Source organism: Xiphophorus hellerii, chromosome 16 (assembly GCF_003331165.1).
Source record: "Xiphophorus hellerii strain 12219 chromosome 16, Xiphophorus_hellerii-4.1, whole genome shotgun sequence".
NCBI classification, from domain to species: Eukaryota; Metazoa; Chordata; class Actinopteri; order Cyprinodontiformes; family Poeciliidae; genus Xiphophorus; species Xiphophorus hellerii.
In genome coordinates, this window is record NC_045687.1 from 25,298,961 (window position 1) to 25,316,990 (window position 18,030).

The 18,030-nt window shown below is 39.6% G+C and overlaps 1 protein-coding gene across 2 annotated transcripts; it reads right to left on the minus strand.

Moving 5' to 3' along the window:
- Positions 1 to 7,746: 7,746 nt before the first annotated feature.
- On the minus strand, positions 7,747 to 14,709 carry LOC116734827 (homeobox protein Hox-B8a). Of its 2 annotated transcripts, none has more exons than XM_032586342.1 (2): positions 12,632 to 14,709; positions 7,747 to 9,715 (listed from the first exon to the last, which is right to left on the minus strand). In XM_032586342.1, the coding sequence occupies exons 1-2, from the start codon at positions 13,062 to 13,064 to the stop codon at positions 9,321 to 9,323; spliced, it is 828 nt and encodes a 275-aa protein (XP_032442233.1). In that variant the 5' UTR covers positions 13,065 to 14,709; the 3' UTR covers positions 7,747 to 9,320. The 2 variants fall into 2 exon arrangements, with proteins under 2 accessions (XP_032442233.1, XP_032442235.1); XM_032586344.1 differs by having other exon boundaries at positions 7,747 to 9,712; positions 12,632 to 14,707.
- Positions 14,710 to 18,030: the final 3,321 nt, after the last annotated feature.

Genomic DNA, 18,030 nt, shown 5'->3' on the forward strand with positions numbered 1-18,030 from the left:
AATTACTTTCAACAATTTTCTTGCTATATCTACAGTGATTTTAGGTTTGTGCCAACTAATATGGATTAATCTGTATTGTAAAGCTTTTTGCAGTAAGTTGTAAATTTTTATTAGTGTCAACTCTTCCACTATGAAATCAGCTTATAATTGCATAGAATATTTTTGTACTGCACAGGGGTATATAAAACCATATTTCATCCTGTCAAAGTATCTTGCTTCAAAACTACATAGAATTCAAAGAAATATTTGTAGAGTGAGACTGACAGAGCAAGTCCCACCAGCTGCTTTACAGCAGAGAGCTTTAACTAAAATGCAGAACAAAACTTGAACTTCAGTGCAAAACCAGTAAGTTTAAACCATTTATTCTGTGTCAGACATTATTTTAAGTTGCGTTACGTTACGCGTGACATTTTTCTATTGTATTTTCCAGAGGTGAAGGTTTAAGGGAGTAATACCAAGCATAACCTATTGGCATGTCAATCAATTTTATTTTATTTTATTTTTTTGTTATAATACATGCAAAATAAATAAATAAATAAATAAATAAATAAATAAATAAATAAATAAATTTTTCACCTTGGCCAGTATTGCCAAAAATTCTCAATACGTAAGCTGCAGCAGGGACTGACTGATGAAAATTTACAAAATATGTCATATAGACACACTTTCGGCTTCCTAGGCTCCCTTATTAATCCAGAAAAAATATGAAAATTCAATATTAAAATAATAGCTCACATATCAGAAATCTGTTTGTTCCACATGTTCCCAACCAGAGGTGGGGACTCGTGTCACATGACTCGGACTCGAGTGAGACTCGATTTATTAAAATCAAGACTTGAGACTTGACTTGAAAAAATGCTCAAAGACTCGGACTTGACTTTGACTTTCACACCATTGACTTGGGACTTGACTTGACTTGATATTTTACTCAAAGTTTTAAAATTTAAAACACATTATTTATAAAATGGCCCCATTAATTCATTTCACTCATTCTGTATTAACAAGCGCAGACCGTCCCTCTGTTTTTCCACACTCCGTATGTAGAGGTCCATCTCAAAATATTAGCATATTGTGATAAAGTTCATTATTTTCCATAATGTAATGATAAAAATTGACCTGTATAATGCGTAAGCTGCAGCACAACCAATCAAATTAACAGGATTTAAAAATAACAACGGGGGAATAACGAGAGACAAAAAAACGCTCAAAGCAGATATGCTCCTGTGAGTAATTTCTTTTGGGTACATCAATCATGAAATATCCAACTAGAAACGGAATGAAACATGCAAAACCTGCAAGACCAGGATCTCAGAAGGAGATACAACAACTTCCAACTGTTTGGCATTTGAAGTTGCACAAAAAAGTAAGCGTTACTTTTCTTTTACTGAGACAACTAACTAGCTAACATCGTGTTAGCAAGTCTGGGTTACGTTGGTGATACCGCTTACCTTTCACTTGTCTGCTATGTTTAGTCATGCTGTATAAACCCGGTGCTTCAAACGTATCCACATTAATGTGCACCGTGTTGGCTCAGGAAGCTGGTGGATCATGAGCGGGGTCCGGATCAGAAAGCAGGTTCTGGACCTGAACTCAGGGAAGAGAGTTTCTCTCTGTCCCATCATAATGATGAACCGGGTCCAGTTCCATCACAGGATGGATGGTGTATTCATAAAGGAAACTATGGTTTCTTACACCCCTTTCCCATCCTGCTCCCATTAGTATTTTCCCATAAATATCCCCTCCTCCCCCCACGGCTCTTACGTTAGTTTTACATCCCCCTCCTCTGATAGTAGCAGAGACATTTCCCATATTCTCAAATCCAAAATTTGACAGGTATGGGTGTATTTGAAGACATCTGTGTTGGGAAATTATATTGACAATCGTTTACTGCAGTCAGTGCATTAAGTCTACTGTTTTTTCAGTTATAACTCTTCAAATGGCAGTGTGATGGTCGTTGCACAGAACCCATTTCCAAGTTGTATATTTTGCTAGAAAAACAAATCAAAATCCAGTAACTTTGCTGTTCTTCAGAAATTGCTGTAAAAGTAAAAAATTGTACAAACGTAAGGATCCTGAACGTAACGTAGTGGGGTAGTTCTGAGTGTTCCTGGATGGTAATGCAACACGTTATTTTGTGTCTTGGTTAGTGATTATGGCAAGTTTGATTCACACAACACATGATTCACAAAACATGATTCACAAAACATGTTTTTAGCAATACTGAGATGTGAATTTGGCTGTAGATTTAACCCCACTTGGACTGAGATATTTATTTTACCATCACATCCAAATTCAAAACCACTGGGCTTTACTGTATTTGCAATGAGTGCATTGCATGTTTGATTTTAAAAAGAACACATGGTCTATTATTTACATTTAGCATAATTGTAACATTGTTTAAAAAAAAAAACGACCCAAAAGGACTTTAAATTCCAAGCTCCCTACTTGAGACTTAACTCAACTTTTGCCTGTCTTTACTTGAGACTTGACTCAGACTTGAGGACAAAGACTTGAGACTTGCAAAACAGTGACTTTGGTCCCACCTCTGTTCCCAACAGAGCACTTCATTCAGGCTGCAGGTTTGCTAAGGGTTCATAGAGTTTCAAAGACTAAGATGTGAGGCAGATCGTTTAGCTGCTGAAGTCCTCTTTTGTTGAACCAACTCCCAGTTGTAGCCCAGGTGGCAGGACACCCTGCTGACGTTTAAGACCAGGCTTAAAACCTTCCTTCAAGCTTAGGTTTTCCTGACCTATCTTTGTAGACAGACTGATGTAGGCCCAGGCTGCTGGGGGACAAAATATTCCTTCACTGAGGTAGTTTCTCTTACTACTTTCTAAATATGCATTAAGAGATCATAGAGAGGGTTTAGCATTAGACTAGGCTAATCCCTACAAACTAGCTGTCCCCAGCCTTTTCCTCAACATAACCTGGTCACTCAGCAATAAGATTAATGAATTACAACTGCAGATTACTTCACACGTCTTGGATTACTGTGTCATCTATGGGGGAATTTTTCTGCCATAATCCAAAAGCACACATGGTCAGTCTAAATGAAGAATTTTAGGTGATTTGCTCTGAAAACTTTTAACAATTTTGATTACATTTTTATTTTAATGCTATCTATCTATCTGTCTGTCTGTCTGTCTGTCTGTCTATCTATCTATATCGTGTCGTGAATATGTTGTTTTTAGTTGGGTGAACAAAATCCTGCCTAAGATCAGTAGCTTTTAGCGATTAGTAGCACACTAGTGGCAAATGTTTAGTGTATCACAGAGCAGAAAGCTGACAGCAGAAAGCTAAACCTAAATTTAGGGAGATTTAGGTTTCTCCCTAAATCCAATGGGTGGCACATGTTGCTACAATCGATAGTAGCCACACAGGCACACCCTCTAGAAGGAAACAAACGCACCCAGTACAACACTACTGGCTGAGAGGTTGCCAGGCAACTGTGCCAAAAGACAGTTCCATGTTTCATAAGGGAGCAGAGAGTAAGTCTGAGTGTGAAGAGAAGTTTTGAGTACAAGCATTACAAGTTTTGAGAAGAAAGACATTAAGTCCTACTTTTAAAATGAAAATGTAAGCAAAAGTATTATACGTTTTGAGAACAAAAGACATGAAATCCTGTTTTCAAACTAAAAATGTGTGCTCTTGGATTTTTGCAGGAAGATTCCACCAAACGAGCAAAGAGTTTTACAAGTGAAGATTTGCTCCAAGCAGAGACTATGTCTGAGCGCAAGGAGAAGTTTTGAGTGCAATTATTGCAAGGTTTGAGAAGAGAGACATGAAGTTCTGCTTTCAAAATAAAAATGCAAAGTATTATAAGTTTTGAGAACAAAAGACATGAAATCCTGCATTCAGACTGAAAATGTGTGCTCTTGGATTATGGCAGAAAAATTCCCCCACAGTCATCATGATATCAGACTCCTCAATCAACTTTACACGACCAGACAAGTGAGACATGCTTCCTTCAAAACAAGTAGGACAACAGTCAAGTAAGAAATGTGGAGGAGGCTTTTGTGTACGTAAATAACAACTTGTAAACTAATGCCACATCAAAAGGCATGTACTGCTGTCCAGACACTGAATATCTCATGATACAGTGTGGACATTTCTACTTGCCAAGAGACTTTTGTCAGTTACTCTACAGCTCTGCTGCTGGCTTACACTAAGGTATGCGAGTCTACCCTCTGCCCCATCTTGGGCTTTTAGATTATCTTTCTCTGTCCTCAATCCCTCATATGTATGAACTCTCATCTGTAAGACCAACACTTAAAACAGTTTGGTTGTTAATTGAGGAAGCCACTTCAGCACTACAGAAATGCATTGACACTAATAACTGGATAATATTTGCAGAGAAGAAAAACCTGAAAAGATACACATCCACTATACTCTGCTAGATTGCATTTTTGTTACCACAATAAAGACTGTTAACATGTTCCCAGCCAACTCTGGTTTAACAATAAGGCGCCTGCCCTGCTTAGAGCACCCTGTGCTGCTTTCTGTTCGGGAGATTGAGCTTATATTGATGCATGTCAGTCCCTGCAGAGAGGCATCAAAATCTGCTAATGAATTAAAACATTCACTAGCTACTCACACATTGTCACAGACAACACTTTGCCTGATACTTTGAGCCAGTTTTTGGCCTACTATGACTAACTCACCATAGAGGCCTACACATATCATGCTGCTCCAGAGAATTCCTAAGACTCCACATCTCCACCAACCTCATCTGGTCCACAAACATCTCTCAACTGGTGAGGAAGGCACAGCAAACATTGTACATTCTAGTATATTCTATTGAAATCTACAGTAGGCCAACGTCCCCCGTAATCTGTTGGTCAACTCCACCATCGGAAGCCTCTTGACCTACTACAGCACTGTGTGGTTCAGTTCTTGTAATGTGAAGGACAGGAAGAACCTCCAACGAGTGGTGAGGACAGTAGAGCAAGTGACTGGGATCATACTACCTGCCTCCAAAGAAATCTCCACGAACATACCTAAGCAAAAGGCCAGTAGGATCATAAATGACCTCTTGCACTCTAGACACTCCTCCTTTTTCCTTCCAAAAGATGCTTCAGATCACTCAAGACAAAATCTACAAGATCAAGTAAAAGTCTTTATCCACAAGCAGTAAGGAGCAAAGATAAGCTCTGGTTCTGAACGTAGCAGTCGGCTTTAAATTTACTGTTGCAATCTGACTTTTAAATTAAATATTGTATACATGGTTTTTTTTTGTTGTTTTTTTTAATCTCTGGTGTTTATTCCTTATTGTAATTTTTCATGTTGCTACTGACAAGTGCCAAACTGTTTCTTTTGTTGTTCTCATAACATTGGCAATAAAAATAGTTGATTGGATTGCATGGCAGTAGAATACAGCCAGAGGAAGCTACTTGTCTGGGGCGAACGTTGAGCTTAAGCTGAATCCTATAGTGATTAAATTGCACCTAGATTAATTTAACAACCACTGCAAATTAGGACAGATTTAAACATCTTCAAATAATTCCAATAAGCCAATTACTGAAACTGTTTGGGAAAGTCTTTGTAATACTGTATTGCTTGTATTGATTTTTTTTAACGTCAACACTAAAATCCTCTTGCAATGACAACTTCAGTCTCCAAATCATTCAACTATCTAAGTCTACATGAGAGCACACATTTGTAAACATTTGGTTACATCAGCTGTGCTTGCGACAGAACACCTCTAATGCACTGAAAAAAGAAAATAGTTAAACCAACTTAATTAAATTGCTTCAGTTGGTAAGTTTATCTGACTTAATTTATTAAATTAGTTTAACTTGACACATTTAAGTCAGTCTTACCCAAGACTGACTTATAGGATCATTTTAAAGTATTTTTTGGGCTCAGGCAGTCTTTATTTGAGACTATTTAGACAGGAAAGTGGGTAATGTAAAAAGGGGGAAGACATTCGGCAAAGGCCAGCAGGCCTGGAATCGAACCTGCAACAGCCAAATCGAAGACCAAGGCCTCCTTGTGAGGGTGGTGCTCTACCCCTGTGCCACCACAGCACCCCGGTTCGGTACAGAATGTCCCTTTTGTCATGACGTCAGATGTAGGATACGAACGCGGCATTGAACTTAATTGTTTCAACTAAAGTCAAAGTAAAAAGTTTTTTTAAAGTTAAAAATGTTAAACTTTTAAGTTAATTCAACACAAAAAGTAAGTTATCATCACTAAACCAAAAGAATTAAGTGAGATTAATGTAATCAAGCTCATAATATGAACTACAACCCAAATACCCAGAGTGTACAAACCTGAAAAGATACACGTACTTCTACTGCATGTTTGAAATATGACTAAGTTCAGGGAATAGTCCTGAAAGTGAAGGGAAGAGCTTATTGTCTTCAACAAACATGGAAAGTGACACAAATGATAGCAAGTATTCTCAATAATTCCTAGATGGTTAAAAGCATAATTTGCAAGTTTAAAGGAGCAGCTGCAATACGCTACTTAGAAAACAGAAATCTCAAATGTTTTCAGCAGTTTTCACCAGATCTTTAAGGATGCAGCTGGCCAACTACCCTTAGACTGTGAAAAGATATAGAGCCAGACTTAGTAACTGAGCTTTCTGGTTTCACTGTGAGGCACATACCAACACTGAAGAGTTTTATGTGGTGTGTTGAACTCCAGGAACCACATCACTGTTGACCCAGTAGCACAGGAAATGTCAGCTCCAATTTACTCAAGGCTATAAAAATAATCCTAAAGTAGAGGTACTATCTGAGGAGCATTGTGGATTAATTCTTTAAAGTCCATATATGCATGAAGTGAAAGAATGAAACATATGGTGAAAAGAAATCTCTGTTCATAGAGTGAGGCTTAGCAGTGACTAGGTGATGCTCTGGGTCTGCTTTCTGGCACAGGACACATACAGGGTTTGGGGGCAAAGAAGGGTTCAACTGAGCATCAGGAAATTCTAGAAGAAAAAGTCACAACATCTGCCAGGAAGCTTTTTCTTTGGCCTTATTGGACCTTCGAACAGGATAACGATCCCAAGTTTAACTCAAAGTCCTACAGAACTTGGTTTCAGAGGATGTACAGGGAGATACCAGAGTGGGCAGTATAGTCTCTATTGGAAATGTTTGATGGGATCGGAAAACAGCACACACACTCAAGACATAAATTAACTGCAAGTCATTGTCCACTCTACCAACAGCAGGGGTTTGGCTATAAATCATATTTACAGATTGTTACAGCAGCATTAGAATGTTCTACCAAATACTAACAATCACAGCTTTGTCATAAAGCATAAAGCTAGATGATTTATCTAGATGAATCATCTAGATAATAATAGTCATTAAAATTGGTATTTTGCTTATAAATTTGAGTACAGAGTTGTAATTTATGTTGTTGTTCTATTTGGTTTCCTGCAAATAGTATCTAGGTTGAATATTTTTGAATAATTTTAGATGCAAATAGAGAACTAATTTTTGAATATTACTTTGCAATGGAGGGATTTTTAAATTGGTGATTTACAATTTCTTTTCATACAGTTGGTATGGAGTGAGCAGTCACTCACTCACTACCATGACCCAGCGATGACCCACTGAACATAGTTTTCTATTTTAGTTGAAATGTTTGTTTGAAACGTTTTATTGGTTAGATTTCTCACTGCTGATAAATGAATTTGGCATTCAGTCTTGTAGGTCAGTGTTGGGTCTGTGATTGGCTGCGAGTTCACCTCAAAACAACCCAGAACAACCAGGAATCATAAAATGGATGGATGGATGATTTTTACCCTTTTTATATGAATTTTACATGCAGCATAAATATTTCAAACACTGAACAATATTGAACATGATAGAAATCTTTTCTGTGTAAATTTGTGGGGACAATATAAATCAATGAAATTATGCAAAACAAATTACTTTCTCTCTATGCTCTATAAAATAAAACAGTATTGCTACCATAAATAAATAACAAAACCTGATTGGATAAGACAAATATCTGGTGCTTGGTGAAATGAGTGAAAAGTATCAGTCCAAAATTGTACAAAATTATTCTCCATCAACGGATAAATATTTGTATTCCATGTGTTTGATCTTTGCATATGGAAACCATCTGACCTCAAGTTGTCATAGCAATGAGGATGGGAGGCATTTTAATGATAGAGGTCTGATAGAGGCCTATAATAGTGTAAGAGGGGGTGGGGACCAGACCATTAATTAAATGATGCCTCGATGAATTGTGATTTTGTGTGTGTTGAGTGGGAATGGGCTCCGATAAAGGTGGAGATAGTTAGAGTAGATTTAGGTTCAGTGTTAACTTTTTGCCATTTAACAAAATGTGTTTAGATTATTGGGACTGAAATAACAAATAAGGACAGGGAAATGAGACTGGGATTTAAAGATTAGATACAGAATCATTATACAGGCTGAATAATGGAGAAAAAAAAGCAGTGAGAATTCTAGTTGACATCAAAATGAGACATTTAAAGATTTGACCAAGTTATTTAAACTATCATCCTCACTGGCTCAGAGAACAATCCAGAAAACAATCATTTTTATAGCCAGTTTTTCAACAAATTTTATTGTTATTTTTATTTACTATATTTTTATCTTTTTTTTCATCTGCACTGTGCGCATGCTCTTTTTCCTAAACGATATAGGAATACAACATAAAACAAATATCCTTGACATAGGCTACGTCAAAAAACGAACTAAAATGACAGTGTGTAAAAAATGAGAGACCCAACCTACTAAATCGGCATAAATAGGCAGTTTCATGTTGTTGGAAATTTCATTAATTGCTACGTCATCATCATCATAATTATCATAAATCATAGTCATAACAAGAACATTGACGTGAGAATTACAGTAAAAAGTGCACCATCATATTTAACTTAAAAACTATACAGCTGCCAAAGATGAAACTGTTAATGATAAAGTTCTAACAATATAGAAATGTTTCACGATACTTGTTCCACAAAAAAAGGAAGCTACCCTTTAATCTTCTTTCTTTTACCTTGTTCGTGAGGGCTGGGGGTGGGAGTTACATATTTGATAAGTTCGAATGATAAGTGCCATCCAATTAAGTCGATTTACAGCTTTATAGCTTTTTTTTTTTTTTTTTTTTTTTGCTTTATAGCTCTTTCCTGTGGTTTTGACAGTCATCAGACCTTCAGTCCTTCCAACTCGTCGCTCTTACAATACTGGAGCCTCATCTGACGAATCACGGAGAGCGCAGGTAGTTTATTGGCCTTGTTAAAGTTAAAATAGTCCACTGATCCAACTTCAACCATCACCTTTGTTGGCCATTTAGATTAACCACCCCCGATCCCTCAAAATTCTCTGCCTCTCTCTTTACATTTGTTTGTGTGTTTTCTCACAGCAGTCCTCACTGACGGAGCCCTGAGACCCCGCCGTACCCGACCCCGTGCCTGTTCCTCCATCCCCTTCTCCACTGCCTCCACCGCTACCACCACCGGCCTCTCGCAGTTCCTTCTCCCTCCTCTCCCGTTCCACCGCCTCCTGTTCACTCTTGCTACTGGGGAACTTGTCCTTGTTGTTCTCCTTTTTCCACTTCATCCTGCGGTTCTGGAACCAGATCTTAACCTGCCGCTCTGTCAACGCTAATGCGTGCGACACCTCGATTCGGCGTTTCCTGGTTAGGTAGGGGTTGAACAGGAACTCTTTCTCCAGCTCCAGAGTCTGGTAGCGACTGTAGGTCTGCCGACCTCTTCTTCTGCCAGCAGCTACTGGGGAAAGGTGAGAGAGAAAGATGAAGGAAGACATGTAGAGAAGAATTAATAAAAAATAATAATAATAGGAAACCTGCATTCGTCTCACTTTTTAATTTGATATAATAAACAGCATTTTTAAGGAATAGTCGTTTTCTTATATCGACTATAACAGGTCTGTTATGTGCTCAATAGAATATGTCTCCAACGTTCTAGGAGGAGAAAGAACATTTTGGACAAGTTTGTGATGGTTTTGTTGTGCAGCTTCACTTAGAGACAGTGGACTTTAGTCCAACTGAAAGTCCTAAAACAAATAAATAAAAACAATTCTAATGCACTGAAGCAATCCGTCACACTTGTATAAATGACTGATTCCGACAAAGAATCAAATGAATATAGCCTTATCTGTCAAAAGGGTTTAAAAACAGGTGCATGCGCTCACACACACATACACACACGCACTTGGGCATGGAGACAAAATGACATCCAAAAAAAACGAAAATGAAAATTAGGGAATCTTTTAACGACCTACGTGTAATTAAAATTGCGGTAAAGAATAAGATTAAATCAAAACTTTGTTTTTACATTTTCCAAAACCACTAGGAGCATAACTAACTGCTAAGAGACAATATATAACATTTATTTTCCTTCATCACCACAGACTAGAAGATATGACAAGTCATTTCTGAAGCTGACAGTGAGATAATATATTTATGACACTATCTTACAAAAAAAAGCGATGGAATATTAAAAGAATGCACATATTTTACTAGAAAAGGTTTAAAGTAAAAAAAGTCTTTTTAACCGTCACTATTTCATATTTTGACAAATACGGCGCATATAAAATGGCAACATTCAAATGTTTGAGGACAAATAAGGATTGCATTTATCTTTGCGAATCTTTAAAGTTTAATATCAGTGGAGTTCCATGTTATTTGGGGTATTTCTATGAACCTGTGCAGACAAAACGTAACAACGTAACAACGTTTCAAAACGGAACTCTGACTTTGAATCTAGAAACAGCGTTCTATAAAGTAGACTCTATTTAGTCTAAGCGATCATATCAAGTTTGCAGTTAAATAGCAAAATAAGGTTTATAGTACACCCGCAATTAATCGACTCCTCCTTTGAAACTTAAGAATCTTAAATGTTTCGGGACGTTTCTACAGTGTCTCCATCTGGAATAACAGAACTGCTTTTCGCAGAAAAGCCACGAGTTTAAATAAAGATGCCTTTGTCAACGTGCGCGGACTTGTATGTGATGTAAATGTTGTGTTTTTGCTCTGACGGCGCTGCTCGGTTTCAATGGGTACAAAAGAAAAGGAAAAGCTTTTTACAACCACAAAATAAAGGGAATGGAAAACCATATGCGTTTCTAACACCGACAGGTATGAATGCTTCTTTGAGATGAGCATTAATGGGAAAATGTGTCCACATATCAAACATCAGGTTCTCTTACAAATCTTTTCTTTTGTCACATTAAAATACGTCGAAACTTTCTTTCAAAGTTTACAAACATTTAATCTGTGGTTAAATATTTTGATAATGAAAACGGCCTGATGAGTTAGAGCTAAAATGAATAACTCAACCAACTTTATTTACGAAGTTACGAACTTTACCTTGTACCACTTAAAAACAAACACACACAAGCACGCGATAATATAAATATAATTTGGGGCCAAACGACTATCTCCCTAGTTGTAAGCCAAATAAAGCCCGGGCTTGGGCGTGCTCGGACACATTTCCTTCCAATGGAGGCGGATGGAGGTGTAGAAGAGGCCCAATGCCATTTTATAACATCGATCGTGGAATGCGCACCGTTTGGCAAAGACAGAAATGCAGTGAATCTGTGGAGTTTCAATTCATTCTCCCATATGTTCCACACAAGTGAATTGTTACTGATTGTTATGTGACAAACGTTATATCCCCCGACACCATGCCAGAAATGAAACTGTTGTTCTGTAGAATATTGATGTGACTTTTTATTATCATGAAAAGCAGAAACTCTGGAAGACGGCACGCATTTAATACCTACGATCCCTACAACCATTAGATTAATATTAATATTTCGTAATTATGGCTCAGACATGGAGGAAGACGTCACAACCAGAGAAGCAAAGAAAGACAATTTGCATCAGAGCAAAAATATATAATTTATGAGACTTGGAGGTAAAGAAGCACCACCCACAATGACGGGAGGCCAAAATAGAAAGTCCAAATGCAAAATAAATGAGTGAGAATCCAGGACAAGCAGAAAATGTAACTTTTGATCCTCACAGATGATGAAGACAAGAAAGCAAGTAGAAAAACTAGAAAGACTTTTCGCGCCTGGAGGACACGCTTCAAACCACAGCCAAGGCACGAATAACAAAGTACCGGACAATCTTACACTCTCACACATACACACACAAACACACACACAAGCGGCGAAGCCTAAGAAATATGTGTTCAAACAAAACAGACTCCTGTAGATGAAACTATTCAATTTCTCATTCCCCTTTTGGCGGTCGCCCCAAAACCCCAAAACAAACATATATATATATATATATATATATATATATATATATATATATATATATATATATATATATATATAATCTGGTGTCCATCGCACCATCGCTAAGTCAGGCTAACCCGGGGATTGTAAAGCGGCTCTGCTGCTCTACAATCTTGTGTATCTATTCTCTTATTTTCTATCTGATTTAGAGCTTATGTCTAGTCTTAGTGTTTGTGTAGCCAAAGTCAATTGCACGTGAAAATTTTACCTTTTCTTTCGACACAGATGTATTTACATGCTGTCTAGCCCCATTTGTCCTGGAATATTAAATCCCAGTTTCAGAAAATAAACTCTTCTGCTTATTTATTTGATTAAAGTAAAAAGAAAGCCATAAATATGAAGACATGGGCATTGTAGCGGAACTGCCGTTTTCTCACCTTGTGGCCTCATCCAGGGAAACAGTTGTGTCGGCGAAGGGCTCTGCTCGGTTCCCTCCGCGTCCTCGTTGCCCAGTCCGGTCGCGCCCCCGAGCTTGCAGTCGCTGTACTGGACCAAGTCGGCGTCTTGGGTTCCAAAAATCGTCTGTCGTTGCAGTGCGTCATATCCATAAAAGTTCCCCGGCTCGCCGTGACATGTGACCGCGCACGGACTCTGCTGGTAGGGGTTGCTTGGGAGCGAGGAGGCGCTGTGGTGGTAGAAGTCCTGGATCTGCGGAGTATGCTGGAAGGTAGCGCCGGATCCCGGTCCATAGACCACCGTGGGCCGGCTGCCGGCCAGGTCCTGTGCGAAACCACACTCATAGTAGTTTGGCCGTAACGAATCTCCACTTTTATATTTCGAGAAGAGCGAGTTTACAAAATATGAACTCATCTTTCGTGTAATGGATATTCTTAAACGTGCGTTTGGCTCAGCACAGTCAAAGTGGACTATCTGGTGTGTGTTTTTCTTTCTCTTTTTATTGTTTCCCCCTGCTTCTGTGCGGTGCTGAGAGGCAGTAACACGCCGACAACACACTCATACACACACATACACACACATACACACACAGACCAAGATGGGGGAAAGAGAATCGGGTCCGCCGCCGGGGCTCTTCAGCTTTCCCTCACAGCCACAACACACAAGCTGGTTGCAGTGTGAGCAACGGCGACAAGAAGCAGCCAGAGCAGGGATAGCGAGGAAAAAGGCAAAGCAACTGCAATAACAGTACAACAATCAGAACGGTTCCATTGGATATCCGGCGGAGAAAGAGAAAAAGAAGAACAAAGACAAGAAGAAGCAGCAGAGAAGAAAGACTCCTGCGCATCACAATCACAATTCCAGTGGAAACGCTGGAACCGGGAGCCTGTCGCGCTCTCACCCAGCTTTCCGTGATTTACTCCTTTGCAAATGACTTGTTTCATATTTTCTCTCTCTCTCTCTGTTTCTCTCTCTCTCTCTGTTTCTCTCTCTCTCTCTCTAGCTCCCTCTTCTGCACGTTCTTTCCTCAGCCATGGCATCCGTCTGTGTGCTTGTGTGTGTGGGGACGTGTGTGTGTGTGTGTATGTGTGTCATTTCTAATTTTCGTCTATTAACAATTCTCCATCTTTTAGGCAAATGTAGAGAAGCCCCAAACTTGACATTGAACCCTTTTACTCTTCTGTCCTTCGCCGAATCAGCGCCTTTTTGAATCATTAGACTGGAGGAACTTGACTCTTAATACAGAGGTTGGCAGAGAAAGACAATTAGTCAGAAGAAGAACTGCCGGCGTCGAGCAGGGAGCGAACGGTAAAATAAAGGAGAATTCTCCCCCTCTGCGTATCATCAAGTGTACACTTCACACCAACTAACCCAGAGAAGAATAGTTTTGAGTGTGAATGGGTGGATAGAGGTGGAGGTTTATGTACTGGTCACATACAGTCGCTCTTTCTTCTGTATCTCGCTGAATTGTGAAACGGGAGCGCGATGTTACTGGGAGGCCGAACATGTCGGCACGGCCTACCGACAGAGGGGAGCTGAGCCAGAGCAGAGAGGGAAAGAGTCGCGCTTCCTAATTGGTTGCAGCTTTTACAAGATCTTGCCTATAAATGTAATGGACGTTTTAGAGTCAGCTGTGGGAGCTTTCTTTGCTTTCCTTTTTCATGACCGCTGCTACTGGTGAGAAAATAAACGAGCTTCTGAAGATCGGAGAAACTACTTTTAGAAATATGATCTCCATAAACATGTGAGAAGGGCCGGGGAGGATAATAGTCTTGGACAAAGTGGCTGTAAACGCTTTAACAAACTATAAAATAGTGTAAAGCGGGGTGACACTGTGTTTACCTCGCTCCAATAGAGAAACTAAATTGGGAGGGAAGGGGATTAAGACGCGCCCTTTAGACACCCGGAGCCTGTAAACGCCTTGTGGCGTTTTCTTCTCGCACCAGCTCATCCACCTCCACCTCCGCCCCCAGTTCTAAATATGATTAGAGCTACAAATAGAGACGGAATATCTTATGAAAATGTAAATGTAAAACAAAACAAAAAAACAGCCCTCTTTCACCTGAACACCCCCGCACACACACACACACACAGCCAAGCCCACGACGTGAAATAACTTTATTATTAATAAAGATGTTTTTAATACTCTTTTATGACGTCATAAACAATGTTTCTGTATCGTGGCTGTTTTTTTTTTCATTCTTTGAATATGAATTTGGTTCCAAGATGCGATTTTATCTCCAACCTGTTTTTTGTTTTGTTTTGTTGTTTTTGCTCGTTTCATCAAAAGCAAATGTCATTACACCATGTTTCAATTATTTACTTCTTACAACACTTAGACTCGAGAACACAAATGATGCCAGCACCTGCGTGAAATACAGACTTTGTTGCATTTCATCAGCTGAAGTAATTTTCGCAGTAAGTTTTCAATTTATTGCCGAGAATATGATCTTATTGGAACTCCTCCGCGCCGTGTTTTACTAGTGCAATAAAGGGTTGGCTTGAAAGATCTGTTGTCTGTATAATGAGATGGGGGCTTGGTGCACAACATAGTTACTTTACCTCATACAGAGATTACCTGACTGTTGTACTTACCAATTTCCCTTATCTTCGTAAGACCATTAACACAGAATATCCGGGTTTTTTTTCCCGATACCCAACAAACAGCTACACTTTAGAAAGTCAGTCAATTTACGCGTCTGCATTTGAATCAACAAAGCGACATTTCGCTATTCACGTTGCTAATCTCTCCACTGGGTGAAGCCTAAACAAAAATCTCGATGCATTTGACTGAATATAAAAAAGCTTCTGTGCTGCCTGTCTTCCAATTGTTTTTTTTTGTTTGTTTGTTTGTTTTACAAACTAGTATATAGTAGGAATATGCAAAGGTGCATTAAGTCTTTGTATGGTTATTTTCTAACTTAAAGGTCCACATAGTCTGAAGATCCTGGTTACATGTGGATTATTATCCGAGGCCCCAATGTTTTTAAACTCTCCACAGGGTGAAACGACATGGGACTGCTTCCGGTTGCTGAGAAGCAAAAATTGTAATATAAACGCTGACGAGCTCACAACGTCTGCTGAAGTAGCATTAAATAAACTTTATCGCAATGAAAACAAAATCAGGCTGAGTTCTTCCCGTTTGTAAGAGAGATCCTACAAGCATAACTCAGGGAGGAAGTTAACGTTGAAATCAAGAACTACTTTATCAGTGGAGCAAGATCCCCACCAAGCGGCCGAATGTAGCAATGACATAAAGAGGATAAACCACCATGTGGCTCAGTGCTGCTCCTACGTCCTAATATTGGTTTCACATCAACTGGTTTCTACCCGGGACAGACTCAGGCAACCGGACAGTATAAAAATAAAAATGCTAAATTAAAGTAAGAAAGAATAGATGTGATAGGCCTACATTTAATTCTGTGACCAATAGAAGACGTTGTGAAATTTAATTGTTTAATGCCATGTCATCAGAAGCCCTACATTTGCTGCTGGTCATCTAAAAAGCAGAGGATAGAAAAACATAACGACGGCAGATTTGTCTTTTAACAATATAAGATTTACAAATGTAAATAAATGACAAAAACAAGGTATAGATGAAATAGTAAAAACAGATTTCACATCACCCCAAAAGACTAAATTATAAATCTTTATAAAATATATGTGTAAAACAGGCATCAGCCTCTCAGAATGTCAGTTATATCAGAAAAACAATACTAGATGTGTGTGTTTGGGGCCGGTGTGTGTGTGTGTGTGAGGGGGGTGACAAATGTTAAATTAAAGGCAGTAATTCTGAAGAGAATACAGCACGTACCTTTGCTTTAACTCCAATGAAAACACCCAGCTACACAATCTCTACAACGACAAATACAAGAACACACTCACTCACACGCACACATGCATTATAATCACAGCATAATAGGTAAGATGGTGCACTGACAGCCGGATTCTCTATTTATTTTTGTCAGTATATTCAGTGAATGAGAGCAGCCCGGTCAGACTGTCCATTAAAAGCCGGATAAGAAGCTCCGGACCAGGCCCGGCCTGAACGAGCAGCGCTTCCTTTGGCTGCAGAAATCATGTGTTTGGATGTGGAAGTTAATGGCGCCTGCTGTTAGCATGCAAGAGAGGGAGACAAAAGGCGGTCGAGAGAGGAGAAAAAACACACACACACACACGCGCACACGCACCCCCCACACACACATGTTTGCGCAGCTATCTTTGCGGGGACTTTCCATTGACTTCCATTGATTTCTACAGCCTAAACATTACTCTTACCCTAACCCTAACCAAAACTCGATGCACACCTTAGTCCTAAATCTGACCCCTGACCCCAAAACAGCGTTTCCCCTTGTGGGTACCAGGCTTCAGTCCCAAAAAGGAGCAGTGTGTCCCCACAACGTAGCATATGTCAGGAAAATGGTCCCCACAAGGTATTAGAAACAAACACGCGCGCACACACACGCACACACAAGCAGAGAGCACCCCGTACCCTGGTGGACAACTAAAACCACCAAAAGAGGAGGAAGTGAAGGAAGGATGCTTCTCCTGCTCTCCCGCTGCTGCAGCAGGGCTCATTTTTTCCTCTCTCATCACACATAAATTTGTGGCTTACTTCCCTGAATGTCCAGGGTTTTCCATTCCGGCAGCATTATGTCCTATTCTTCTCATTTTGTCATTGACTCTGTCCTGTGCCGCTCTGTCAACCGGTGGGAGCTTGAGAGAACAAGGGGCTTCAGAAACTTTTCTGTTTCTTTTATCTACGGAGGTTTTCTCGTCTCGCTCCTTTATTCCTCACGGCGTGTTTGTTTTACAGCCGTTTAGTTCTTAACCTTCAGAAATTTATACGCTATAAACTTTTATTGCCGTCATATTCTTTTATTGCGCCTCTCTGCGAGCGGAATCCCCTCTCTCCCTCTCTCCCCTTGCCTTCTTTTCCTTCTTCCTCTTTGCTGTTTTTTACGACACCCGGCAGTGCCTTCTACTCCAAAGCATCCGCACCGGAATTCTGCTTCCCTCTGCACAACATAGCCTCCGTGTTTTTTAACCGTGGGCCGTGGGACGCGTGGCAGAGGCAGCACTTCCTGCGTCTGTCACTCTGCTTCTCTTTGTGGAATAGTGAAAGGAAGTGTGCACGACAGCTGACGCGTAAAGAAGCAGAGGAGGTGAAGGAGAAGGGAAAGCTGCCAAGCCTTAAGTGTCCCGAAGGGGAAAATCCTATCAATTTTTTAATCATATCCAACTGAAATATAAGAAATGAAACAAATATCGCCGTCCTAATTAAGGCGCCGGCTTTTATTTGCAGGAATATTTTACTGTGACGCCTATAGATCAGTCTGGATTTCCACTGCAGCAGATCGCAAATGGTATTTTTTATTTT